We start from the raw sequence: 27,633 nt of genomic DNA on the forward strand, positions 1-27,633 counted from the left end.
AAAGACGAAGTTTTTCCACATTACAGGTCTTCGTTGTGTCAGTCGCATTTCACTGAATTATTTAATGGATGAGGCTGATTACCTAAATCGTGTGGTGCACTTCGTAATTATTTGGTCAGGCATTTACTACTATGCAGGAGTGGGCAGGCGAAATTCAGAAAAGTGAGGGAACAGATTTCTTTAGGTCACATGAAAGAAGATGTGAAAGCGAAGAACGAAGTTCAATGGGAAAAAGTAAATTACAATGGTGTATCCGCTACAGTTCTTTGTGAATTTCAAGGAAAAGTGAAGTTACAGGTCTCGTTAGATACCACCTTAGTTAAAGAAATCAAAGGAATGCTTAAGCGGTAATGGATTTGAAATGGGTGTTGAGCATGGCGGTTGTTTAACATATCCAGGTGAGACAGTCTAAATTTCCCTGCTGTACCAACGTTATTTCACCTTTTTGGCTGTTTGCCAACATTTGACCATCGTTGGTTATTTAAGCTTACGGAGGAAAGGGAAAGTAGGAAGAGTTGTGGATGATCTACTGTTGATAAGAGAGTTAAAGGATGCCGGGGGACTGCTTTGTGACTACGAGAAGGAATACTCCCAAGATTTGTTTACCAAGGTGAGACCGGGTCTCATATGTACGTAATTAGAAAGAAAAGCTAGCTGCCAAAATGCTATAGTGCATTAACCAAAAGCGAATTGATGTATAACTAACTGCAAGCAAAACCATTTAAAACTAAATGGAAACAAGCTGAAATTTTTGGATTATGGTGTTGAAAAAGATGCCTGTTTTTCATTTATCCATTCTGCTAAGGACGAGGTAACAACTTAAATGGCTTAACAATGGTACGATTTTTCAGAAAATTTTTTTCTGTTATTGCCCATTTATGCACAGCTTCACATACGCATTAATTGAAAGAGGCTCTTTTGATTAAGGTCGTCCCACAGACGTGTAAGAGGGTGTGGTGTAGGTTATTCAACTATTTGTTAACCCTCCCTTTTTCCTTTCCCGATCAAACGGTGTTTAAGACAAGTTTTTTTGATTGGGGGTCTGCCCCCAATTGCTTTACCGCTCCTCCTGATGACAAGAATTACTCATCTGCCCAGGTTTTCTTAGGAAGCTTTTCAGCCAGAGATAGGGGTGAAGGTTTTGAAACATTGCTATTGTCGTACTGTGATACCCACATCAGGTGCATAAGGAATGCACAGAGTCACGTCCAAAGCTGTAAGCGGTCACAAACCACATACTAAGCTCAAAATAAAAGTGCGAAAAATACGTGCAAATGTTGACGTTCCACAGGTTTGTTTGTTCATAAACTTCAAAAGGTACATGTAGCTGGGTTAGTTTATTGATATTACATACTTTCAGTTTTCTTACTCCTTTATCAAGGAGGGAATTCTTCAGAATGGATAATTTGAAGGGAGTTTTAAGACAGCTTTTATTTTGAAGAATAAGAGATGTATTACTTCAGATTAACATATGATCTGAATAACAATGATAATGTGATGTATAGTTTTATGGGGTTTTCTTACTATTCTCAACCAGCTGTAATGTCCTATATTCTAGATATTGGCTAAAGTGACAGAGTCATGCCCTAAAAAATCCTAAATTTAGCTGAACCTTTTATCTGAACATTTATTTTTGCAAACAGTGTCAGAAGGGCTGAAAGCTAACAGTGGAAGGACGATTATTTAATTAAAGCAACTCTCTTATAGAGAGAGTCTGGGGCTCACTGATTGCGCAAAACCGTGGTATGGGTTGGATCTTGAGTAAATAACCGGCCCTGTAGGTTTTCGATGCTAGCCTTGATTTATTTTATTCCTGGCCTTGTTCGATTCAATTTTTAAAAAGGCAAATTTACCATATTTCCTGAAAGTCCATTTAAAGGCAGTGAAACGTCTTTCTAAGAATGGTGCGTGAATCAAGTGATATCGATTTGGAAATTCCACCGGCTGACTAAAATGAGACCGTTTTAAAATATTTTCCAGTCCATCTCCACCCTTTACTAGCCAGGAATATGTCATAAGTGAAGGGGCGACAGATTGAGTTTTAGGTATGACATATAAAGAATTCGCAATTGCATGCAGAGCGTGTATATATATAACCAATTACAAGTTTTTCTTGGAACCATCGAAAACTAAAGCCTAGTCTACTGTTTGTATTCTCCTGTACTGTGTTAGAGATGGCGATAGCTTTTTATGAACAAGTACACTGTATAGGTGGCGTATCAACTGATCATCAGTATTAAAGCCAATTCCTAGAACTTGTTATTGAATTCTGGTGATCGGCCAAAAATGTCAAGTATAGGATGTACTTGTTTGTACACCTTTTTTTGGATTCTTTTATTTTTAGAACTATCAGCTTCTTGGCACTGTTTACCAATTGCATCAAATTTCTGAAAGAGTTCTAAGCATCGCCCCAAATTCATATGAAGACGAGGACCTATTTCTGAACCATCATTTGTTTCATCGTGAAGAAGTTTGTTAACAGGACAGTATTCTGCACACGCGCCGAGGATTGTTGTATTGTTATCATCTCCTTGCTCATTCTCTCGTACAAAGCCTTCTAAGTTTCTGAAAGTGCGTCGGCAATTTCCACATGCAGGTTTGGCGGTGTCACGGGGTGTGTGGGTGCCATAGATCTTTAATGCTTCCGATCTCCAGTCCTGCGTATCTGCTGTTTCTAATGGCTGATGAAATATGATTGCTTCTCTGAGGCTAGGTTTTCTGAAATCAGCAATTCTTTTGTGCAAATAGAGAGGGCGTAAGAAATCACTTACTGCAATCGACGCGCCAACAAAGCCCTCGCCATTATGTGAAACTACTGCTAAAACCTTCGGTCTAAATACTTTAGGGAGAGAGCTTAAAAGACTTCTTGCTTGTTCCTTTACCTCTCGGGCATGCTCTGTACTGCCTTTTGGGACACCCTCTCTCTGAGTTATGTCGCTTACCTGAAAGATAAATAAAATTCAGTCCATCGTAGGCTAAAGTTAGCCTGCCTGTAATAATTTTGGGGGACCTCAACCGGCTAAAAAAAGGTAAGAACCATATTTATTGAAAAATTTCCTTATCACTGCGAGAGCTTTAAAAACTTAGTGGTTCTGAGTAAGGTAACGACTGCTGTATAGTTTGTACTTAACATCCTATAATGTGACCTTCAATTGAGGCCTTGGTCATTGCTGTTAAAAAGTGTAGTGTTAATTCTCGACAACTCGAAACGTCGCTCACTATGGAACCTCTCAGTAGTTAATTTACTCAACTTTACACTTCTAAACTCGATACAGAATATGTGGCAACGGAAGCTCAAAACACAGGATTTTCAGTGTTGTGATGTCGATCATTATTTAATGCGTTATAACGATGAATTAAATTCCACAATGCTGTATTGTAGTGCTCTCAGATCCTGCAGTGGAATGTACTTGTTTTGTCAAATTATTAATGTACGGCGAAAATAAATTATTTTAACTGTCGTGTTTCTTGTTCAGTGGACCCTTGCTAAATAATCGTTGACCTTGTCGTTCTTGTCAGAACTAAAAGTAGCTAATATCCGTGGCAGAAATTCGATAATATACCTAATATGATATGAAAGACGGATTTTTTCTTATAGAAAACTTGAAAAACAACAAATTCAGTGATAGAGGAACAAACGACTAGACCTAGAGAATCGACTCTATCCATAGTACCTACAAGAAGGCTGTATAGAGTTGTGAGGTGTTTAGCTCCTTGTCTAAATCTAGCATAAACATTTTTAACTCGTGGATACGCGATAGCGTAGAAACGAGTTGTTGTGGGAACTTTTGGATATCCAAATTAGCGTGGACTCTTCGTAATTTATCGTAATTAGTCGGCCCCGAACTCGAGATCTATCCTTTCGGAGAAGTCCGAAGTCCTGGCGCCATTGTGATTGCATCGATCGTTCATTGTCTTTACACGGCTGTTTGACATTTACTCATGGACTTCGAATGTCTCAGATTAGTGCTATGATCAACTTAAAGACCAAATTTGAAGGGTCTTCGAATCGTCCATGCGCTAAACATAACGAGGAGCAGCAAGAATCACGAAGAGTTTGTGACAGACAGAGAGAGAGCTGTTGACATGGAAATTCCCACGGAAACATGTACCCATGACATAATCAAAGTGCTCTGTGAGCAAACTCGTGAATTGACACATGATTTTTTAGATTATGTTTAATGTTATCTGGTTTAGGGAATTTTGTGGTTGATTGTCATATCTAGAGTACGAGCAGTAGTTCAGTGTTCGCTAATGTAGCAAAGAAACAAAGTAACGTTGGGATAAGAAGGCATTACAATTGAAATGATCATGCTATTACATTTGACAAGGTGGATGATGTCATGTGTTTTAAACGTCTATCATTTTTGTTTCTGGTTCAAAAGAAAAGGTTGGAAGTAAATGTGGGTGAAAAGTGAAATTTACTGTCTTTCGTTGTAAATATTAGAAAATCAAGGCAATACTGTCTTAATGAAAACATTAACGATTCCCTCTTTATCAAATGAGACAAACGGGAACGAGTTTTGAGTGATATAACTAAGCCAAGCCTGCCACCGTCATTTTGGATCTCCGCCTGGGTAGATTTAGGTCACGTGCTAGGCAACGTATGATCAATAACAAGATAGAATTTCATTTCAGGCCTATTTATCAATTTTGTGGTGTGTAACTTTCGCATTTTAGTACGTTGTTTGTATGTTGAATCTTCAAATTGTCTTGAAACTTAAAAGAAAATTGTTCTTTAAAAATTCACTGAAAATCGGTAGCTAAAATTGTTTGTTTAGGTGTTATCTGATTTTCGTGTTAACTTGTTATTTCGTCAGTCGCCGGCATCTTTTGTTGCTCCTCACAGGAAAAACACACGCGACGAAACGTAATGATCAATTTTGTCCTCAATCTCACGCTATAACAGAAAAAGCTTTTGAACATCTGTAAACTCCGAGCGCTTCGCAGTAAGTGATATTTTCAATGAATCTTCGGATTGTTTTCAAGTTCAAGGATTGTAAATTACAATTTTATGAAAAACGAAGGTTGTTCTGTTATTTCAGTGTGAATCCTTGCATGCCTGCCAGTCGCTGGCGCCGCTTGTTGAAACTAAAACGAAAAAAAAAACTCTTTTAAGATTATCATTGGCTTCTTTTTCACCCCACCACTATTCTTAGCAACAAAGGTCGCCATTTCGTCTGTTTATTGCTCGCCAAAAACTATAAAATGCACTCAAAAGCCTAAAATCTAAAAAAAGTTTACAGGAATCGACCAATCGAGCGAGCGAGCGAGCGAGCGAATGCCATTCCCCACATCGTATCTATAACTCGCTCTTGCGCATGCGCGCAATTCACGAGTTAAAAAAATGTTAATTTACAGAATTATTTTTTTCGTATCAGGGTTTTTTTTTTCGAACGTTTCGCCAGCTACGCCAATTTCCTTCTTTTTCTTATGGTCGTTTCGTTTTGTTTTTTTTCTATGCAATGCAAACGTGACTGTTTTGATGGTAAGAGTAAAATATGGTCGGTTTCTACAAGTCGTTGCCGAGCACGTGACCATAATCTGGCCGGTGTTGTTTTGATCACTTGACGATCTTTTTCGCTCAATACACACGACGACTTCCTATTTCAAGGAATGCTTTTCCGATTAATTTCTATCGCATCCGTGTTAAAAAAATACAAGCATATGTGTGTAATGAAAAACAAAAGGGAAATTCAAAACTACGAGAAATTGCGAGTAATCGGCCTCTTCTGCTACACGCAGGATTTTTCGGTGTAACATGCGTGTGTTTCCTATAAGTTACAAGCACTTTATACACGTGGGAATGCTGCAATCACGGTATAAGCAGTGCAAGGTAGAATGGTTATTGTCAACCTGGAGTCAGGGTCGGCCAGGGGGGGTAGTGGAATACCAATATACCCGAAAAAAAATCGACAAAATACCCCAAAATACCCCAAATTCCTCCAAATATACCCAAAAATAATCGAAGCTTTGAATACTTTATACCTGAAATTCAAAGAAAGTGATATACTGAATACCTATATTTAAGCTGCAATATACCGTATGAAAGTGAAATGTGATCATCGCAGAAAATTTTCCAATTTAAGCAATTAGAAAGAAGAAGCCTGAAAAAAATCAAGGCTTCAACGGGATTCGAACCCGTGACCTCCGCGAATACCGGTGCGATGCTCTACCAACTGAGCTATGAAGCCACACATTGGGAGCGAGGTCAATTTATTGAGTTCATATCTTCTCGTGCAGTGAAATGATGTGAAGTTTATATGAAATAATTCATTTTTGTACTGCGGTTGTAGATGAAAGTGAAATGTGATCATCGCAGAAAATTTTCCAATTTAAGCAATTGGAAAGAAGAAGCCTGAAAAAAATCAAGGCTTCAACGGGATTCGAACCCGTGACCTCCGCGAATACCGGTGCGATGCTCTACCAACTGAGCTATGAAGCCACACATTGGGAGCGAGGTCAATTTATTGTTCGAATCCCGTTGAAGCCTTGATTTTTTTCAGGCTTCTTCTTTCCAATTGCTTAAATTGGAAAATTTTCTGCGATGATCACATTTCACTTTCATCTACAACCGCAGTACAAAAATGAATTATTTCATATAAACTTCACAATATACCGTATACCCGATTTAAAACGCCCCTGAATACCGAATACCCAAAAACCCTGGCCGACCCTGTGGAGTGATTATGTGCCATGTTTTGCTTCATCACTCTTTGCCATTTCTACCACTTTTAAAAATACTGATTCCAAGAAGGGGGAAGTTGGGAGGGGGGGGGGGGGGGGAGATGAGGGTTAAAATTCCTAGAGATATGCTAACAATGTGCCGCTGGATAAAAAAAAAGTTATTACTGTATTTTGATCTTAATAAACGGCTCCCAATCCATTCCAGTCTTGCCCAAAACCGGACAAAGATGGGGTCTATAACTGGCCACATCATAGGCTAAAGTGGGGGTTTCCATCACATACTCAAGTACTATAATTTCTATACTTGTAATACACTGAATGCAGATATGGCGGACCATTCGGGCGGACCGGGCCGAGTTGCCGAGTTGTGCCGAGTTGTTTTGGTTGTCACGAATGGCTGCACGTGTGCCAACTCAGGACGATATCCCGGGAGCTTTTCTCCTTGGAAGAGAGCCCCAGGCATTAAAATGCGAAAAACTTCGTTTTTCGCTCAAATTTAGAAGCGATTCATTGAAGGGGTTGAAAACAAAGACAGCGTTAGTGAAGAGGTAAGGCGCAAGATCGCTTCGTGTTTCGCTATGACTTTTCAAAATATCACACCAATACATGTGAAAAATAAGATTTTACGAGCTCAAAGTAGCTTTCTTTTCGCTTTTAAAGGGTCGAAGAGTATATCAGAACTAGCCGAGACCAAAATATAGTTGATCCTGAAATGCAAACAACACCGAAGGGCGAGTGAACACAACATTTCAGCTGCTGTTAATGCACCGCAACCAAACTACCCTTCGGATGGCAAGTCTGGCAATATAAAACGAGTGCCTTTTTTCACGCGTGCCGAGATGAGCAATCATATCGCAAAGTCAGGGAATAACATTGATTCAAGCAAAAGTCACTTAGTACCGACTAGTGTGCGAAAAGCTACAACGTTTTTGAACGACGAATATTTAAGAACTTGTCAGCAGCGAGCGATAATACTTATTTCTATTGCGCTGTCAGTGCCATCACAACTTTAGAAAAAATCATCCTCCCCACAACTTAAAAGTTGCAGTATGAATTTTTCGTGGAGAGGTCAAGAATGCCTCTTGCTCTTGTGTTGCTTGCCAGGTCGGGTTTTGCAACCATTTTTTGGCTCTTTTGTTAAAATTATGCAAGTTTTCATTATATGAGTGTGAAAGCCAAAACGGATCTGCACATCAACTCTGCAGCAGTGGCATCGCAAGGGAAGAGGAGACTGTATAAATCCACAACCAGTGATGGAAGTGTTTGTGACCAAAACAAGCTTAGAGTTAGACAAACAATCATCATCCAGAGGCTCTGGTCTGAAATGTCTTTTGTATGAGGCCCGAAATAGCCTTAAGGGTCAGCAGGCATCTGAATCAAAATCATTGGAACGGTTAAGAGAGCTTAACCCTAAAATGGCTTTATCACACATTATGACTGCAAGAACTGAGTCAACTACACTTGTCCTGGCAAAATTTGGAAAAAGTCCTCAAGGATCCTTTGCCAGTTACCAGCTATCCGTGACTATACAGCGAGCGACTTTCTGAGATCTCGTCTAAAATGCAAATAGCAAACCTTCCTGTCTCGAGTGATCTGCCAGTTCTTTCCTTCGTCTCGTCGGATCGCGTGAATCCACCACTTCCTTGGTAAAGGATGATTTGGAAATTCAAAAAAAGATACTTTCTCTCTCGTTGGCGATTTTACACCTTTTTGGTTACATTCAGGGATACAGCAATGAGTGGGCATCGCGAAAATGACTATCAATACGCTCAGTGTTTGCAAGTTTCTACTGACGCGTTTTCAAAACAAAACACATCGGGGCCTAACTAGCCTCGACTTCGCGCAGCTCGGCCTGGTCTGCCCAAGTGGTCCGCCATATTTGCATTCGGTGTTTGGTTCTACTTCCTATCTTTTTTTAACAACTTAGTTTACTGATAGCAACTTTAAAAGTATCTATCTCTCTAATACTTCATCTACGAGTTGGCCACAGGTGCCCTTTGATTTGATGTCGGTGTTTCGTAAAACTTTTCGTGTGGTGATACTGTGTTTAAATATGGTGGCGTTTCGGTCTAACTATGAAGGTAAACGACCTCTTCTCCGAGATATACTTGCTCAGTATAAATGTTGGACAGCATACGGAAGTGCCTACTTACGATTTCCAAGATTTTACTTCCTGGATCAATGACACTTTTTTCGTCTGGTTTTGCTTTCATTTCTTCGGCTGACAAAGAGACTAATTCCCAAACACCCATCTTCTTCAAATCAACGTCCGGCGCACCATGAAACAACAAGTGAAGTTTTAAGCTCCAAAAAATGTCTCTAAAATGCTCTCTCAGTGAATTTTTCAAAGCGTCTGGCAACGAACCACTTTCCCTTTCCTTGCATTTCTTTTGCAGTAACTTTAGTACTTCACATACTTTAGACACATATCTGCACATTCCATTCTTCAATATTTTAGTTCTTTTTGAAATTGCCTGTATATACTTTTCCTCCGGCGTCTGTTCAGCCATAACGACTCAATGAAGAGGAGAGAGATAAAATGTACCTTAACTGTATCAGTACTGTAAATTTGAAGGTTGTGTATCGTTGTGCATCGTTATGTATCTCAGTCGCAGTTGAGACGAAAGCGATTCTGATTTTAATGTATGCCATCGTTTGAGGCGTGCGAACCGACAGCTGTAAATACGAAAAAAAAGATAAACAATTTGGAGGACCAGAAAAAGCTTTCTTTTATTTGTTTTGTAAACTTCGCAACAATTCATGTAGGTGATAACGTCGCAAAGAATACAGTATTTCTTATTGGTTAAAAACTCCTATGGTTTTCCAAAATATTTGAGCTATGTTTTAAATAATTGATTTCTTCACCCCAAGACTTCGTGAAACAACAGTAATGAAACAAATGCCAGAAATGCGTCATGGTAAACCAGGAGAAAACTGTTATTTTAATTACGTTGTAATACATTACTTTGTATCCCACTGGGATATTAATTGGCTGACATACAGCAGATGTACGTAAATAGATTTATTTTTATCATTCATAAAAGTAATTTCTTTGTCGAGGCGATCGATCAAATTAAGAAAATCTAGAAAAGAAAAGAATAATCAAGAAAAATATCATAGGGAGCCATTGAGAACTGAAGATAAAAACAGGAAAACTTTGAGATTAGTGTTTGTTTGAATCTGATGGGTTGAGAAAAGGGTACAGGTTTTTTTTACCTACCACAGATCGAAGTGAAGCAGCGACAGAGCGATTCCGAATTACTCTCTAGACAAAGAAAACCTTTCGATGGTAAAATATGGCAGCTGCTTGCAAGTTAGACTATCTTCCTTCTTCCCGAAGGGAACTTAAGATGACTAAGGAGGATGTTCAGGAAAACAAACCTTACGAGTCAAGGAAAAGATTGAAATCCTCTGCATTCAGTAAACAGGTAAAAGCTGGCTCTATATCGGTGAGTTTCTTTACTCTGCTTTCATTCAAAATAGACCTGGATAACTATTAGAATGATGTAGAGATAGATGTAAAGCTAACTCATTGATGTGAATATACAAATAAATACTTTGATCAACTTTATAATAATCACAAAGTGCAACAGGAGTAGGAGTGTTTTTCCTGTTGTCATCATGTAATTTTGGATCGAAAACAGGATAGTATTTGTTCCCAGTCTGGAAGATATAAGGGTTCGTGGTGGATTTTGTAGGATTATGGGAATTTCTCTTCGTCGCTCTTAAACTGAGAAAATTGAGATGGAAATTTCATAAAAACGAATGGAAGTAGAGCCTTGTCCACCATGATCATGGAGACGAAAAAGCTGCGACAATTTTCGAACATCATCAACCAATCGCTAAGTGTACATACAAGTTCCTCATCCATAGTTAACTCGAAAGATCCTTGCAATTACTTAACAATTAGATAACGAGCCTGAGATCTCTATTTCGTGATAGTTGATGAGGGCAAAGCACGAATCCACTACACACATTGATAGAATTTGAGAGCGAATATTCTTATCGTTAAAGGACAAAAATACTAGTCATTGTGAGTTTCTTTTTTCTTAAGTGCAACACAGCCTTATGTTTTTATTAAATAATTTCGTCGATTACTGCACACCCTAACCACTATGGTACAAGGTATGGATTGGACCATTTGAGACAGAACCCTGGTATATTTGTACAAAAAGGAATTAAATTTAACCCCTCAGGCTTTAATATGCAAAAACATTAAAAACCAATAAAGGCAAAAATTTTAAGAGGTAATGTCAACATGCATCAGACAAACAGCAGTAAGTCCCCAAAATTCGTTTTCTCTCCTACATTCATATTTTGTAGCCCAATATGTCCTAATAATTGTGGTGTAGTTTTTTTGTGAAAATATATTTTAGTTTTCGAGAAATGATTTTTTTCGTTCGAGCGCTAAAATATGCAAATTTTTGTCGTAAATATTACCCGAGTTGTGTGACCTCATATAACGAATTTACTTGACCTCCGGTATTTTTGTCAACATAATCCTTTGTTTTATCATCTAAACTTAATCCCCTGTCATTATTGAAGCTGGAAAAGAAATATTTATTTTTTGGTGAATATTTTTGTCCGACATACTTTTTCTATGTCGAAAAGTAGCATCAAAACAAAGACTGTTTTAACAATGACCGATATGACAGAATCTACTGAGCTTCTAGCTTTTAAAAGAAAAAAGGATGGTTATAAAGTTACTGTAAAAATTTCCTTGTGTATTTGTGTTGTTCTATCGTGAGACGAACTCAAAGTCCGGCAAAATTTATTTGCTAGCGACTATAAAATATATATATGGGCTGCCTACCTGTCGCCACTGTTTATTGGCATAAATCACTACAATTTGTAAGAAAAACTAATACTCTTACCCTGTTTATTTATGATTTTATAATACCAGTAAGCTGTTTCGGTTATTAGATTACGCTTGGGTATTACTTTTTGCCAGGGGCCCAGGTTTTACGTTGTGTTTTCCCCTACCCTATGTATATCATAAGCTAGTCACGCAATAATTGATACCAACACAAATGAATATTTACCCTTAATGAAGATTTTTGTTTATGTTGAATTGACAATATTACAATATGTTACTTTCTACAAAAGTAAAAAAAGCGAATCAGTGAAGATGTAAATACTACTACGCAACTGTAGAAACACAACAATACTCTCAGTTGCTGTAACCTGAGTATCTCTATCGTCACTGTTATTTTTCTCATCATGCCAAAAGCACGCCGCTCTTCGTATACTATGGCTTTCAGGATAAATGTTGTCGCGGAGGCTGAAGCTGTCGAAAACAGCTCGGAAATCGCTTGAGATTATGGACTAAGCGAGTCCATGGTGCGACGCCGGAGACGAGACCAGGCGACTATTACTTCTGGCAAGCTTAAGATGTCTGCAAGAGGTGCAAAAACGAGCCGTTTCACTCCATTTCAGTGTCCCGAACTAGACGAGCAAGCGATGGAGTAGTTATCACAGCAGAGAGACCAAATATTTCACTTGTAATGTGAAATGAGGAGAATTTTTGCCGGGTTGAGTGAAATCGTCTTTCAATGCGTGGGAAGCAAAGAATCTGATTGGTGGTCAGAAATACGTTGTCGTCATGTCAATTTTAAAGCATGTCACGTAAAGAGCACTGCAGTCACGGAATTTACGGTTATTTCGCATTAACACTAAATATGTACTTGGTTTTGAATTCCAAACCCTCGGCTATAAGCTGAAGCCCGTTTCCTGTGAAAAAATCTCCCAAACTTTTGTGTCAAATACTGAAAAATCGCTCGGCTTATAGGTGAAGAAATACGGTAATCGTTGTTTCAGTAGCAGCGCATATTGAAATTTATAGTGTTCTGGCGGGAGAGCAAAGCATGATGCTCTGGGAATAAAAACTCTTAGGGGCCTTTTACATAATATCGGAATGAGTTTTATTCAAGAGCGAGTTCATCCCGGTCGCCACATGATAGCAGAATAAAATTCGAAACGAGTCATCAGGCGATCGGTTATGAGTGAGGATGCTTGTCGTACTTTTCAGGGGTCAAAATCAGTGATCTGGTACCTTTTACGATGTCTCAAAACTTTTAGTGGACTACCAGAGACCTAGCTGGTACCTTTTAGGATGTTTTTCGCTCAATAAAGTACCTGATATAAGTATTACTAGGACGATTTTAATGATCTGACTTGAGCCTCTGGAGCATATCGATAAAGGAGTTTATATTTTTTAGGATTTTTCATTTTTTTTTGTTTAAATTGGTACTTTTTAGAGGTAGACATCAGTTGTAGCCACTCCCACACGGATAAGACTCAGGTACCTTTTATAATTTTCTAGATGTCATTTTCGAAATTCTCAGCGCGCATCCTCGCCCACTTATGTATAGGGGTTCCTCGGGGGGTGCTGATAAGTGCAGCACACTTGAAATTTAGCAAGGACAAATTTTGATGTGATTTTCGGTGAAGAGAAAAAAGTTTTGTCAGCAAATCTCCTTGTTAGCATGTGAGATGAAACGCTTATACAACAAATTAATTAGCTAAATCAGTATGTAGCTTGTCAATCGAATTGACTTTTGTGAACATTCTTTGACTTCCGCCGGCAAAGGAATCATTGATGAATCTGGACATTTTAGTTTTCTGAATACAGTAATTCTTGGAAGGTTTTTAAAGATATGCAAAGAGGAAAAAAACCCCCATCTCTTGGTAATTCGGAGGTTGATTCATCTTTGAATTTATGTGTCACACTTGTCATGCAACTGATGTAATAATGTGGAGAACTTTTATAAACTGCAAATTAAATCTGGCTAAAATGTGGTTGAGCATAACTTGGTCATCGAAACAGCTCATAAAATCGTAAATAAACGAGGTAAGAGTATTATGCTAGATTTTTTTACAAATTGTAGTGATTTATGCCAGTAAACGGTGGCGACAAATAGGCACAAGATGTATATTACATAGTCTTTGAGGGCGATTCCATGAAGGTTTAAATCCACCTACCACGGTACAGCCGCACAACCTTTTCGCCCAGTGAAACAATACACCGCAATGAGCAATGAACTTAGAGCGACAAAGCTTTTGATCGTGCAGCTAGGCCTACCGTAACGTTTAACACTTATTTCAGGATAGATCTATAAACCTTCCAGTGGATACAAAATGTAACGGAGAAGCGCAGGAAGAAGCTGGTTGCAGCTTAAATTCAAACCATTCACCGTCCCCATCTTTTTCCTTACCAGGAAATGAATTGCTTTCCCAGGTAAGACTGTCGACAATGTTTGTTACCTCGAATTCAGGTCTGAATTCAGGCTCAGATCATAAACTCAGTGTTAAATATCTCTAAACAAATAAGTAAATGAATAAGTGATAAAAAAATGATAAATAATTAAATAAATAAATGATAAATAATAACGATAAATGAATAATAATAATAAGTAAATAATGAAATGTATTAATATCTTTTAAAATATTTTTCTATTAAATTAATCCTCTGAAAGCAGCTGTAACATGATTATTTTGATTACAGTTGTCTAGCTGATTCGCCATGTTTAGTATTTAATTTTCATTCTAATCTGAGGGTGAACAGCCAGTAAATTATGGGAAAAGAAAGAAACGAGATGAAGCATTTGCTACCGTTGACCATCATGACGAGGTGAGTTTCAGGAAAAAGTCTTTAAAACGTTTGATACAAGAGTTTTACTTTCAAAATAGTCTCGGAGAATGTAATTTGCGCCTTTCTCTTGTAAGATTTAATACAACTTTGGCTTATTTTTTGTTAAAGTTCTAGCCAAAATTCAGCTAACTATTATCGATTTAATATATAAAGATCATCGAATTTTCCATTTCGATTGAGTTGCAAATGTACTCTTGAAATCTTGTATCAAACCTATTTTCGCAAGGTTATTTTTTGTACCATTGCTGCGCATGTGAAAGGCCAAGACTTTAACTTTAATATTTCTGTTTGTTTCCAGCTGTGCATCTCAAATTAAAATTGTTTATGTACTCGTGTAAAGTAAAACAAAAATGTTATGTCCGATCGTAAATGTAAAGTTATTCATTATAGAGTTTTGAGGTCTTTTGAGCGCTATAGAAAAAGCTTACGCGCTTCTAAAATATTATGACTTCCGGCTTTGTATAGATGTTTATAGGCTTCTGTGAGGAAAAATAGATTTATTTAAACACTGTGCATGTTCTAATTAATAAGTTCATTAATTAGTTCATTAGCATTCTTTCTTTTATCGGAAGGAATCAGACTTCAGTGAAGAAGATGACGGAATCAGCATAAAAGAGTTACAGGAAACAACTGGATGGAAGTTGTTAATGGAGAACTTGGATAAACATTTCGAGCGAAAAAACTCTGACAATCAATGAGAAATTATGTCATTTTAAAGAGGCCAGAATTTTATTTATTTATTTTTTGTTTGCTGTCGATTACGGTGGCACACTCGTTGTGTGTCAGCAGCCAGTTTGTTTCTTAGAATGTTCACAGGATTTTCAATTCCTGTTTTTGGCTCCATTACCTCTGAAAGGGTGGTTGGATGCCACCTCACATGAATTCCAATGCCCTTGCAAAGAGTTCATCAACCTCAGGACAGACTACGGTCTCTATGTTGTATAACGTCGAAGCCTCCATTACGGTAATGGAGCTAAAGACCCTTCTTTAAATCTGATTTCTGACCTCTGTTTCCTATTTCTGTTCCTATTTCCTGTTTTCACTTCATATGTTTCCGTCGGGTAAATGGAAAAAAAATTTAGAATGATAGCTCTCGCTAATTATTGGATTAAGATCCGAATGTCGCCAATTATTTTAATGACGAAGCGAAAGGAATGAAATTTTTGAATTGCAACAGTAGAAATTGAGCTCATTCACATCGAGGAAAACAAGTGAGAAAAATCCGATAAATAAAATTGAAAAATGCACCAATAAACTCTAAGGGCACTGCAAAAAATTCCGCCAGAAGACTAGCTGGTCTCTATAAAGTTGTATTCACTGACTTTTTTTTATGTAGCAAAAGACGTGTAAAAATTTCTACTCGCTGAAAGCCAATAGGTTTTCAAATTTGGGGGAAAATTGCTTCGAATGGTTGCCCATTTTCAAAACCTAATTTCAAAGGGCATGTCAATGTTACAAATATTAAAGAAAGATGAGGTTTATAAGTCGTTATGTTTCCCATACTTCCCTTCTATTTATGGCAGACATTTTACTGTGGGAAAGTAAATATATTAAGGTATCGAGGCTAAAATTGGAATATATCTGCCTATCATTGGAGATGATGTTGCCATGGCAATGACATAAATCTAAAAATTGACACGTAGAACAGAAGCCTTATTACATCGTTAGCCACACTGGTAAATATCTCGAGGAAGAACTTTGAGATAAATTAACTAAACTTGCTTTCGTAACTCGCGCTCTGAAGGGAGGTTTATTTGTAAATACTCCTTAAAGTGAAAACTTACCTTATTCTGACTCAGGTACTATAGCTGACTACTTTCTCTGCATCACCACAGTTAAGAGGCAGGACTTTGAATTTTTATGGCTGGACTTTCAATTCCTGGTTTGCTATCCTTTTAATTAAATCCTACTTTTACTGACTTGCTACTCTGAGGAACAGGAAAACTTTCATTTTCAAAGACGGCGAACTTTTCAAGTGCCTTAAATAGTAAAAAATGGTATGAAACAGCCATTGTTTGAAACGAGTATTATGCAAAAACTAATCTTTCTCTTTTTTCCAATACAGCTTAGAGTACAATAGTTCATTTGAAGTTACTATGCAGAACAAATACTGATATACTGAATTGTTGTTGCAACTGAGTTGCAAAGTAGATTTGATAACTTGAAAGTCCTCGTTGTTTTCGCGAAGTAACCTGAAAACAAGTAAAATTTTACTACAGAAGAGTATAACTAGGCTTTAACACCATAGGTCACTTCTTGTAATAGAGGCTTAGCTTTATTAGTAATTTGCGGGTGCCTGCAATAAATCATAGTCAACATACTGCTCTATCCGACAGCCAAGCAACTTGTAAATTTCTAATCATAAGCGAAGTTATCAAGTAAAAGGCTACAAAGCTGTTTAATATCCATCAAACAAGGCTTATTACTCTTAATCAAATCTAATTAAGTGTAACAACTAGGTTTGAAGTAACACGTATCTCAGATTTGCAAAGCACAATCCATTTCTTCAAAACGCTGCTTCAAAACATCATGTAGACATAGCCATTTCAACTAAACGATCCAGTCATCAAGTGTAAAGCACGGATTTTGAGGATCAGTCTACTCGAAATTTTCGCATAATCTGAAGATTTGCGGGCATAGTTTATTCGACAGTAAGACAAAGCACATCAAGAATTTTTTCAGACAGATCTCGTTCAATATGTTTTGAAAACTAAAATAGATCAGTATAACACCCTGCCACCGCCTGCCAACCCCTTACGCAGAGTACAGGGTAAGAAAAATTAAAAGCAAGGATTACATTCTGGTTTAAGACCAAAAATGTGCAATTTATATATTACTTTCCAATACAATTCCTTTAGCGAGTTCTCGTCACAATTTTTTTGTTTACACACATAGATGCATTTTTCTGATATGTCCTTAAAGCCTTCGAAAAGAAGTGAACATCGAGATAAGTTTCTTTTCAGAAGGGGAGAGTCTTTTTCATCAACGTTATCTTGTGAAGTTCCTTCAGCTGGAAGAAGCTCGTTGACAGCGCAATACTCTGCACATGCTCCAAGAAATGTGGAATGTCCCTCTCCCCAATGATCACCAAAGAAGATCATTTTACAGTTTTTACAGGTATCTTTTTTGGAACGATATCCGTCGTCTCCGCTTTTGTGTTGAAATGCTTCAAAAACCCATTCGTCTTTCACTAGTTTCAGAGGCTCGAAATGCAAAATAGTTTTTGCAAGAGTCCGTTTCAGACGGATTATTCTGTTATACAAACAGATAGGCCTTAAGAAATGACTAACTGCTATTGAAGACCCAATAGAATGCTTGTTATTGCCGGGTTGTGAAATCTTAGCTAAAACTTTAGGCTTGAAGGTGTTTTTTATGTCAAGTTTCTTAAACCAGACGTTTGCAAGTTCAAAAACACGTTTGGCATGAGCTTCGCTTCCTTCGACATCATCTGGCTTTTCCGCGAGTGTGTAAATACTGAACTGAAAGGGAAAAAAAATACAAACACTTTTGATTGAGAAACTGTTTGTCAAGATGTCTATCTACAAGCCTAGTGAAGGCCATTTTCTCTCACTTGGACATCTGAGAACCAGGCCAACTGCCTACGAGTCATTAATATCAATCACATAGTTCTATATGATAAGAAATGTTATAATTCTAAAGTTAAGCTCGTAAATTTGGCTACGGTGAGATTCAACAGAACTTCCCGGGGAGTTATATTCTCAAAGGCTTTGATGAGGGCTACTTTTTGGTAGAGCTTCTTGCTAGAGGGAAATTTGCAGTTCGAGTGCAGTGTTTGCAGGAAATAAAGTTGTGTTGTTATGAACGTTCACTCTTTTGCTTGTTTACTATGTTCGTCTGGATGTGAACCAAACCACTTAATTCTGGTTCTACGGGAAACAGCTGCTTATTTTTTCCCTTTGACTCTCAATGTTTGGGAAAGATCGAGATTCTCAGAAGCAGGCATTATTGCCGCAGTCGGTAATTGAAACGAGGTCTAATTTGGGCCGCGGTTTTGACAGTTTCGGAAAAAACCTAACGTTTCGGTGATATTTTCTGCTTAGCTTGATTTAAGATTGTTTAGAGCGCGGTTTGGATGATTGGGGTTAAACGGCTCTAATTACATATGATTATTTATTGACAAAGTTTAGCCGTTGCTCAACAAAACCATGTCGTAAACAATCCTCTATTTAGTTGAACCTCTTACCTTAACATTTGTTTTTGTTACAGTGTCAAGAGAGCCAAAAGATAACAATGGAAGAACATTTATTTAATTTAAACCAATCCTCTTACAGAGAAAGCTGAGGCCTAATGATTGCGCAAACTGTTGTTGGGTTAGACCTCTTGTATAAAAGCCGGCCCTAAGTGTTTACTATTCACCTCCACCTTCGCGGGTGTTTGTATGCCCGAACTAAAATAGAAATCTTTTCCTCTTGAAAAGTGGTATTTTTTTTTAAAAGCACCAATCGATTTTGTTAAAATTTGAGCGGTACAGGCTATGCACGTGTCATCATGGCGGGCGGACGCGCATTTCTGAACTCCGTAATTTTCAGTTTTCTTATCCTGTGTAGCTCCTTGTACAATCTTAATACAAGATTTTTTACCAAGAAAAGTCAAAGTATAGACCTCTACAGTGTTTCTAGGGGGAATGGAGGTTATATTTGGGAGTATGAAGGCTCTTACACTGGTAAAATTCGGCTCACAAGAGTCCGCCATGTTGGATCATTTTATAGAAAATCCTTCTGTCACTCAAGACTACAGTATTACTGCAACTCCACAGCAACTTTTCAACTGAATAAGGTACTGGTGAGTGGAGATGTACAACTAAACCCAGGACCAGTCAAAAATCCTTGCACTGTATGCGAAAAAGCCGTAGTAAAAACACACAGATCGATGACTTGCGATGGATGTGGTTTCAAGACACTTATAAAATGGCGTAACGTTTCGCCAGTCGAATACGTGAACTTTCAAAATTTTAATGACCATACGTGGTTGTATTCTAACTGTGAAGAATATGATTTGAATTTCTCGGACACAAGAAACGACACAAGAATGATTACCGAGGAGGATTATATGAAAGACCTGGCCGATAAAGTGCAGAGCTGCGCTTCAAAAGAAATCAAAGTGACCCACTTGAATGTGAGGAGTTTAAGGAATAAGATCGACGAAATAAGGTGTTTGCAAGTCTTTTGCAGGTTTGACATAATAGAAATTACTGAATCACACTTAGACAACCCCATCACAGACTCTCAACTGGAGATCGAGGGAATGAAATTTGTACGTCTTGGCAGGAACGGAAGGAGGGGCAGAGGGTGTATATTATACCACGCTGAATATTTTAAAGCTGTACATAGAAGGGACCTGCACACTCCATGTATTGAGGCACTAAGGCTATAAGTTAAGTTTCCTACAACTTCTGCTTTGTTTTCAGTAATGTGTAGACCGCCAAAAGACAATGCCTTTTTCAATACATTAAATACCACTTTGGAGAGGGCATGGTTAAAATCTTCTGGCATTTTTCTGCTGGGAGACCTGAATTGTGCATGACTACAATGACTCCAGTGATACAGCATAAAGTACTAAGCTACAAACCATTTTTGATAATTTCAGTATGCAAAACATCATCACTAAACCAAGGAGAACTATAATTGATTCATCTACGCTGATTGATCTCATTGTCACGACCCGTAGGGATTTGGTAAGCTCAACGGGAGTATTTCCACTTGGTATTACTGACCATGATTTAATTTATACCACTTTACGTCTAAGACACAAAAGGCCGCCTCCACGAGTCATCAAAATACGGAATTATAAGAACTTTGACGTAAACAGCTTCAAATCTGACCTCGTTAACGCCCCATTTCATGCCACCGAATGTTTGGAGGATATGGATGCTGTTCTGTGGGCCTGGCAGTCTCTGTTTTCTGTGTTTCTGCACCACCGTAGATAACAAATGAAATACGCCTAAAGATGAACAGGAGATTTAAGCTTTTTAAATTAGCCGTAGCCTCTAAGTGTCCTACTAAGTGGTCGGAGTACGACTGCGGAATGACGTCTAAGCATCAAGCAAAAGCATCTTACTTTTCTAACTTTTTCAGTGAGGTTAAGAACACCAGCGCCTATTGGAATTTGGTAACTGAAGCAACAAATCCAAAAGCCAGAAAAAGCATTGGACCCATTAAAAAAGAGGATGAAACTCTGGCTTTAACAGATAAAGAAAAAGCGAACTCGATCAATTTATTCTTCTCTAACGTGGGGAATAAGCTAAATAACTTACTGCCAACATCAACGCATTTGCAACCTATAACTTTGGAGAACAAAGAGGCACTACTTTTGTCTCAGGTTGTCTTAAACAGAGAAGCGGTATCCAGGAAGATTAACTCATTGCAAGTGAAAAAGTCTGCTGGACCGGACAATATTCATCCAAAGTTATTAAGAGTGGCTGGAGACGCAGTGATTCCATTTTTGGTCAGCTTCTACCAGCATATTATTGATCGTGAAGCTGTGTTTTTGCAATGGAAAGTGGCAAGGATTACACCAATACACAAAAAGGACGATGAGACAGATATCGCCAAATACAGACCAGTCTCACCTCTGAGCATACCAAGCAAGATACTTGAAGAACTTGGGAATGACATATTAGTTGATCATGTTTTCACAGCTAACGACCTTGCTTCGGACAGAGAGTGGGCATACCGCAAAGGATATTCTACTGATTTACTACGAACACAGCTGACTGAGCAATGGAGAAAAGAGCTTGATAAGGGAAAAGCCATTGCAGTTGTGTTTATAGACTTCAAGAAAGCCTTTGATTGTGTTTAGTACTCTCTCCTGATTACAAAGTTACAGCGCAATTTTGGTGTCTCTAGTCCCTTGCTTAACTGGTTAAACAGTTATCTAAGTGACAGAAAACAGTTCACTGTGGTCAACGGCGCCGAATCTGGGACCCAGCCAGTTCAAGTTGGAGTCCCGCAGGGCTCAGTTTTAGGACCAACATTATTTGCTTTATCTTCCAGCGACCTTCCATCCTCTGTGGCTTCGGAAGAGACATACATGTACGCTGACGACACCTCAGTATACTGTGTTGGGAACAATGGGAATGTAGCAGTTTCACTATTAAACAGAGCGTTAACAGAGCTGCACGAGTGGTGTCTCAGAAACAGGCTCATACCACACCCTAAAGAATGCGAGGCTATGCTCATTACTGGGTCTAATTATAACGGACCTATTCCGCCTGTTTCTATTGGGGGCTCCTTGGTAACATGGGTTAAAAAATCGCGCCTACTAGGAGTAACGGTCGACAACAAACTGACATGGTCACCACACTTGTCAGAAGTGTAAAAGAGCTTCGTAAGTAAGCTCAACTTGCTGAGAAAATCAATATTTCTTCCCAAGAGTGTACTGGAAAATTTCTATTTAAGCTTTATTCTGCCATCTGTCACTTACAGTCTAGTCACTTGAGCAAACTGCAGTAATTCAGAGCTATTCGGGACGCTGGAGAATCTCCACAGTTATGCAGCAATGATTTTTTTATAATTTAAAGGACACGTCGAACGAAGACTCTCTAAAGATAGCCAAATGGCAGACTTTGGCATACATCTTCAAGGACAAAATCTTTAAGTTAATGCATAGTGCTTATAATGGCTTATTACCAAAACAACTATGTACTAGTATCATTAACAAGGGGATGTCGTGTTTATTGTACCTAGATTTACATCTTGTTGTTTACAGCAATCTATTGGTTGCAGAGGGGCAGTCCTGTGGAATGCAACATATCAAACTCTTTCCCCAGTGCGACAACATTTGTTTTTCTCGGTTCCAGGTGTACGCAACCACTTACCCCACGTAATGCACATGCTCTCCGTTACGAATTTTCAAAATGGCGGACAGGTCAAAGAGGGAAATTAAAAAAACAAAGCGATTTTGCAATAAATTCTCAACATACACCCTCGTTAGAAAGGCGAATCCACGAAAGAAAGATACAAAACTGTATGATATTGAGATCGATATGATATTAAATCGATACCGAGGGCCCGTTTAATTGCCTTCCGCCACGATTATTAGCTTTCTTGACAGCTTTCTGAAGACAGAATACTTTCTTTCTGAAGACTTCTTATATGCGGCTATTGATTATTACACCTCGTATACCTGATTGCTCAAACACTTTGTTTACGATTGTTGAAAGGACCGACTCATGGTCCTCCGTCTTCGTCTTGACATTGCTTTGAAATACTATAGACTAGTAAGCTGAAACGAAAAATTAATCAGGGAAGTTTACGAAAAATCCAGCAAACAAGCTTTAAAAAGGCATTTATTTAGACTTCATACTTCAACGAACTTCACAAATCTTACTTGTTTATCTTGTAAGTAAACGATGGCAGATTAATTCCCGAAGCGCTTTCTGAGTTTCCCGATCCCTCTCCTACTGCTTTCACGCTTACAAAACAGGAAAAATCAAAAGGAGGAAGATACGGCTGTTTTGAAACGCCATTTGACGAAGGTAAATCTGCTTTTTGTTCGACACTTTACATATCAAAACAAAGGAAATTTGTTCCTCTTTTTGATTCTGGCGGTACATTTTAAATTTGCGCCTGCGTAAAAGAGATATCGCCCGAGACCCTTCGCTCGGTCGTGTTTTGATCAAAAACGCCTTGTTAATCTCACGCAACCGCTCGGAGAAAAGGTAAAAATGACGAGGGAAAAACTTTACCTTCAAGTTAGAAAATTAGCGAAATAGAAAGCCACAATATTATAGTTTAATATTTCAGAGGTACATTGAGTCCCTCTGCCGTAGAGAATCTGCACGATGGTAAAACATTCGAAAATTTCACTCGATTTGAGTGGGGTGTTGAAGTGGGCGTGGTCACTACATTTATGTTAAGACTATTTGTACCCCATGAGTTTGATATGTACATCGGAAAACTCTGATATTGCTTTTGAGCCACGTATAGCTATCAGCTCTTGATTAAGTAAAATTAAAGATTTCACAGAGTTTACTTTTAAAGTAGAACCAGCTTCTACAGTTAATTTTTGGAATCGGGATTTTAGATATTTTTAGGATTTTAAGATATTACAACTGTATTTGCATGAGATTTTAGCATTTGTTATGAACCTCAGCTAGTTATTAAGTTTCTTATTAATTTGATTAGATAACTAAACACACGACCCCATAAGCGTTTAGCTTTTATCATTCATCGTGTATAAATAAAGTCGATGTATGATGTATATATGTATTGAAAGACCTAATAGATCTCTAGATGCGCGCAGTCACATTTGAAATTCCCCGAAAGCTTCCGGAAAGTCGAGGAGAGATCCAGAATGACAAATGTCATCCGCCACTGCACAATAATAAACGCCTTCCACTACAGAAACAGTACAAAATATCGGTATGCTAGAGTTTTACAATTTTGACGCCATGGTTTAAATCTTTTATCGCTTGCACGAGCCACATTCCAGTTTTTCCCATTCGTAATTATATACATGCGTCACACTGTCACTATATTCTATTGTAACGCGAGGATACCTGTTTGCAAGCTTTTTTTCCTGCTTACAACTCTTGAAGGAAAAAAATTGTATCTCTTCTGCCTCGAAACAAATGATATACTTACTCAATTACATAGTTATAGCGTAAAAGCTATCGGTATGTAACTGAGTTCCTTGTTTTTTAAAAGCCGGGAACCACAAAATTTTGTTTTGGTTCTAAGGTTCTAAGTCGGCGTAGAATCAATCGTCAAAAGCTAATAGGTAAATCCATTATGATGTACAAGCCTCACAGAATGGCTCTCGAATATCGATTTTACGTTCAAACGTAAACTATGTCATTATGGCTTCGAACGAGACACGGCATCCTTGAAAAGTAGCCTTAAGAAATGATGGTTCTTTTTTATTTGATTAGTTAGTTTAGCTAACCTCCATTTTCTTTCCTTGTGCGGCTGCCGTAGCATTTACGTTTTGCGATATTTCAGTATCAATTATGTAACTTTATAGCCGCTTCCCAACTCACCATTTCCAAGAGTAAGCTTCCAGGGTCGATGACAAATTTTAAAATTCGTCCCTCCTCCTGGTTCGATATTGGACCCAGACCAAATTCTAGGTTAGCGATTTCTCCATAACAGCTTGTCTCCCTCTCTGTGTTCATTTCTATCCCCGTTTCCGTCCTCGAAGACTCTGCTACTCCGCAGTGAAAGTTCAGGTGAATTTTTAAGCTACGGAGGATATCTTTCAAACATCTCTCTTGTCTTTCTGCTGACACTGGCTCTATTTTTGTCTTGTAGTCTTCTCTAAACGGTTTTAAGACTTCCCGACACATTTCACTGACATCATCCTCTATTCTGTTATTTAACCTCGTGATTCCTTTAGCTAACTCGTTCATGTACTTCGCCGGAATACTTGTTATAGATGGTTTCTGGCCAGACATTTTTTCTAGAATAAAACTTTGAACCGTTGTTTGTCGCAGTTAATTAAAAATACTGTGTACACATAAATAATTTTCTTTCGTTTGCGAACAGCCGGCTGCAGTTTGAAATCCGATCGCAGGCGGAGTCATCATGAGCTTTTGAAACTTTGAAACGTATAAAAACAGGCAGTTGCTAACTCCCACCAGTTCCAGGAACGTTGAAAGATTTTCAGCTACGGCAAAATTAGGAAAATCCCTAAACTTAAGTGATATAAGATGGAGACAGAAATTGGTCAGCACCGCAATCGAATCACACGGAAATCGAATCGAATCGTGGGAAAATCCTGTTTATTCTTAAGTCTCACAGCATTGGTCTATCTTTTGCCATCTTATTGTGATTAAACCAATGAAAAATAATGTTTTGATGAGTGTAAACATATCCTTCTTATGTCATGGAAACCAAAACAATTTTAATAAACAAACTGAATTGCTGTGAAACTACCTATCCTCGCGACAGCATCTTTCAGGAACTTGTCGCCAGTCAAACTTTTCGAAAAATGTCCGTCAAAGGAGGCGAAAAACGTGACCTATGGCATTCGACTAAAAGTTTTGATGAGAAGCTAACCAAATCTGGAGTAGCCTATAATCCTTACAATTCGCGCAAAGGACATGTAAGTCAGTTTGGTTTCTGTGCCTTTCACGAAATATTTAGCTGTTAATTAGTTACCTATCCAGCATTCTAACAGCAGTTTATATTATATTGGAGTACTAAGGTAGTACGTGTGTTATATATATCAGGGAAAGTATGCTTTGTGCAAAAACTTTTAGCAATTTTCTATTTATATTTTCATGACGACTTGAACCGTTCAGGTGTGACACGGGCAAAATATTTATTTCTGTGAACATATGTTTGAGCACTGTTACCTAGTAACATGCATGACGTATTTTACGTCGCGTTCCACTAAGTGGCTAAGTGGATAAAGATAAAGCAGATGTAGTTTAGAAAATGGTTTTGATCTTTGAAATTCATGAAGATTTCGTCGATGAAAGATTATGTAAATTCACGCCTGAAATTGAAGCGAACCGAAATTTGAGCTTTTTGTTTACATAAGTTTGAGTGATATTTAAAAGTAAAAGTCTGTCTTCTTAAAGCGAGGACATTGTTCACTGAAGGGAAAGGTTTCTTCGCTTTATCATGATTCAAACTTTTTGGTGATGTACTACTGATCGCACGAGAAAAATCTTGGTTCGGTAAGTTTTTTCGTTTATCAATTGCCATTTAACCGTCGTTTGGGGAAGTTTCCCTGGTATTATATTCTTCTCGTGTGAATTTCACCAATTTGCAGAAGAGAAAGAAAAGCAACGCAAACGAAAAAGATCGAGAGGAAGAAGGAACTGAAAAGACTGGCAAAATTAAACAGCGTCCTTCATCTTCACTGCCGGGATTTCCAAGCTGTACCAAGGTAAAATATCTACCTAGCTAACGAGTACATTTTACTGCAAGTTCTGTGAGTATTAAGTTATATATATATATATATATATATATATATATATATATATATATATATATATATATATATATATATATATATATATATATATATATATAACTAACTGCAGACAGTACTGTTTCGGCCTTCTGGGCCTCATCAGTGCAGTGCTGATGCTAGGATGGAGGTAAGGCTATATAGCCGCCCCAAGTGATCTCACACATGTGGTATCATCTAAGCCATGCCAGAGTGCTCAAACTAGATAAACTAGTGAGCATGCATAGTATATATATATATATATATATATATATATATATATATAGTATATATATATATATATATATATATATATATATATATATATATAAATATTTTGAGAGGAAAAAAGGACGTAACTACGTTTAAACCCCTGAAGAGTGAAGCGATTCACGAAACAGGCTTGTCGGGAAATGTAGTTACGTCCTTTTTTCCTCTCAAAATATTTATTCTGCTCTGCTTCAACGTATTGAGCACTGTTCCACGCGAAAATCGACTCGCAAACTTCCTATATATATATATATATATATATATATATATATATATATATATATATATATATATATATATATATATATAACTAACTGCAGACAGTACTGTTTCGGCCTTCTGGGCCTTATCAGTGCAGAGCTGATGCTAGGATGGAGGTAAGGCTATATAGCCGCCTCAAGTGATCTCACACATGTGGTATCATCTAAGCCATGCCAGAGTGCTCAAACTAGATAAACTAGTGAGCATGCATAATGCTAGCAGCAATGACTCATCCTAGTAGAGTGCTCAATTTGGACATGAAAGCAAATGCTTTGTATGCCAAATATATATATATATATATATATATATATATATATCATATATCATGATAATTAGAATGAAAATTCTGTTTAGCCGCCATCATTGAAAACATGCAAACATTTCTTGTTTAGCCGGCGAAAAACTTGCCAGACAAGTTTTTTCTTTAAAAATCGGACATTTCTGTTCAGGTTTCTCTGAAAAATAGATTTGTTCTCTCAAATTTCTGCAATTTATCAGCAGAAAGCTTTTCGGTCCTAAGTTGTTTGCTTCGCGATTCCGAAGTGCTAGATGACGGCTCTTTGAAATCAAGTCTCAATCACAAGTTTTACGGGCCTTATGACTTTCAGATTGGGATTAAGGGTATATCGTAATTTTCGAATCTTTGGAAGATTTTAATCCTTTTCATCGTTAAGTTTTCTCGCCTTTTGTAATGCAGATAAGCGACGCCAAATTGTCTTCCGCGCAGATATGTGCATTAATAAGACCGGCTGCAGTTTCATCAACTAATTAACAAATAGAGAAGCCTTGACTGTGCTCTGTTCAGTTGTAAAGCACATAGGAAGCGGCTAGAGCAGGAAAGAAGA

The 27,633-nt window shown here is 37.8% G+C and overlaps 4 protein-coding genes across 8 annotated transcripts in view; 2 read left to right on the plus strand and 2 right to left on the minus strand.

The window, feature by feature from the left end:
• Positions 1-1,322: 1,322 nt before the first annotated feature.
• On the minus strand, positions 1,323-9,358 carry LOC113676922 (uncharacterized). Its single transcript, XM_089214677.1, has 2 exons — positions 8,841-9,358; positions 1,323-2,942 (listed from the first exon to the last, which is right to left on the minus strand). The coding sequence occupies exons 1-2, from the start codon at positions 9,195-9,197 to the stop codon at positions 2,250-2,252; spliced, it is 1,050 nt and encodes a 349-aa protein (XP_089070803.1). The 5' UTR covers positions 9,198-9,358; the 3' UTR covers positions 1,323-2,249.
• A 312-nt stretch (positions 9,359-9,670) lies between these two features.
• Positions 9,671-16,751, plus strand: LOC149041316 (uncharacterized). 2 transcript variants are annotated; one of them, XM_089181234.1, is made up of 4 exons: positions 9,671-10,136; positions 13,793-13,924; positions 14,243-14,317; positions 14,911-16,751. In XM_089181234.1, exons 1-4 carry the CDS (start codon positions 9,984-9,986, stop codon positions 15,034-15,036), a joined length of 486 nt encoding a protein of 161 aa, XP_089037360.1. In that variant the 5' UTR covers positions 9,671-9,983; the 3' UTR covers positions 15,037-16,751. The 2 variants fall into 2 exon arrangements, with proteins under 2 accessions (XP_089037360.1, XP_089037361.1); XM_089181235.1 differs by having other exon boundaries at positions 9,850-10,115.
• Positions 16,595-25,054, minus strand: LOC113686017 (uncharacterized). Its single transcript, XM_089181229.1, has 2 exons — positions 24,339-25,054; positions 16,595-17,817 (listed from the first exon to the last, which is right to left on the minus strand). Exons 1-2 carry the CDS (start codon positions 24,750-24,752, stop codon positions 17,119-17,121), a joined length of 1,113 nt encoding a protein of 370 aa, XP_089037355.1. The 5' UTR covers positions 24,753-25,054; the 3' UTR covers positions 16,595-17,118.
• Positions 25,055-25,201: 147 nt separating this feature from the next.
• LOC113686016 (uncharacterized) overlaps positions 25,202-27,633 on the plus strand; it is a 33,917-nt gene continuing 31,485 nt past the window's right edge. The window contains exons 1-2 of one of the 4 annotated variants that reach the window (XM_089181231.1): positions 25,202-25,402; positions 26,078-26,194. In XM_089181231.1, the coding sequence (XP_089037357.1) occupies positions 25,289-25,402; positions 26,078-26,194 (231 nt within the window). In that variant the 5' untranslated portion in view covers positions 25,202-25,288. The remainder of the gene's footprint in view (positions 25,403-26,077; positions 26,195-27,633) is intronic. The other 3 variants (XM_089181232.1, XM_089181233.1, XM_089181230.1) reach the window with 3 other exon arrangements.

Source organism: Pocillopora damicornis, chromosome 8, assembly GCF_964200805.1.
Source record: "Pocillopora damicornis chromosome 8, jaPocDami1.2, whole genome shotgun sequence".
In the NCBI taxonomy this organism is placed as follows: Eukaryota; Metazoa; Cnidaria; class Anthozoa; order Scleractinia; family Pocilloporidae; genus Pocillopora; species Pocillopora damicornis.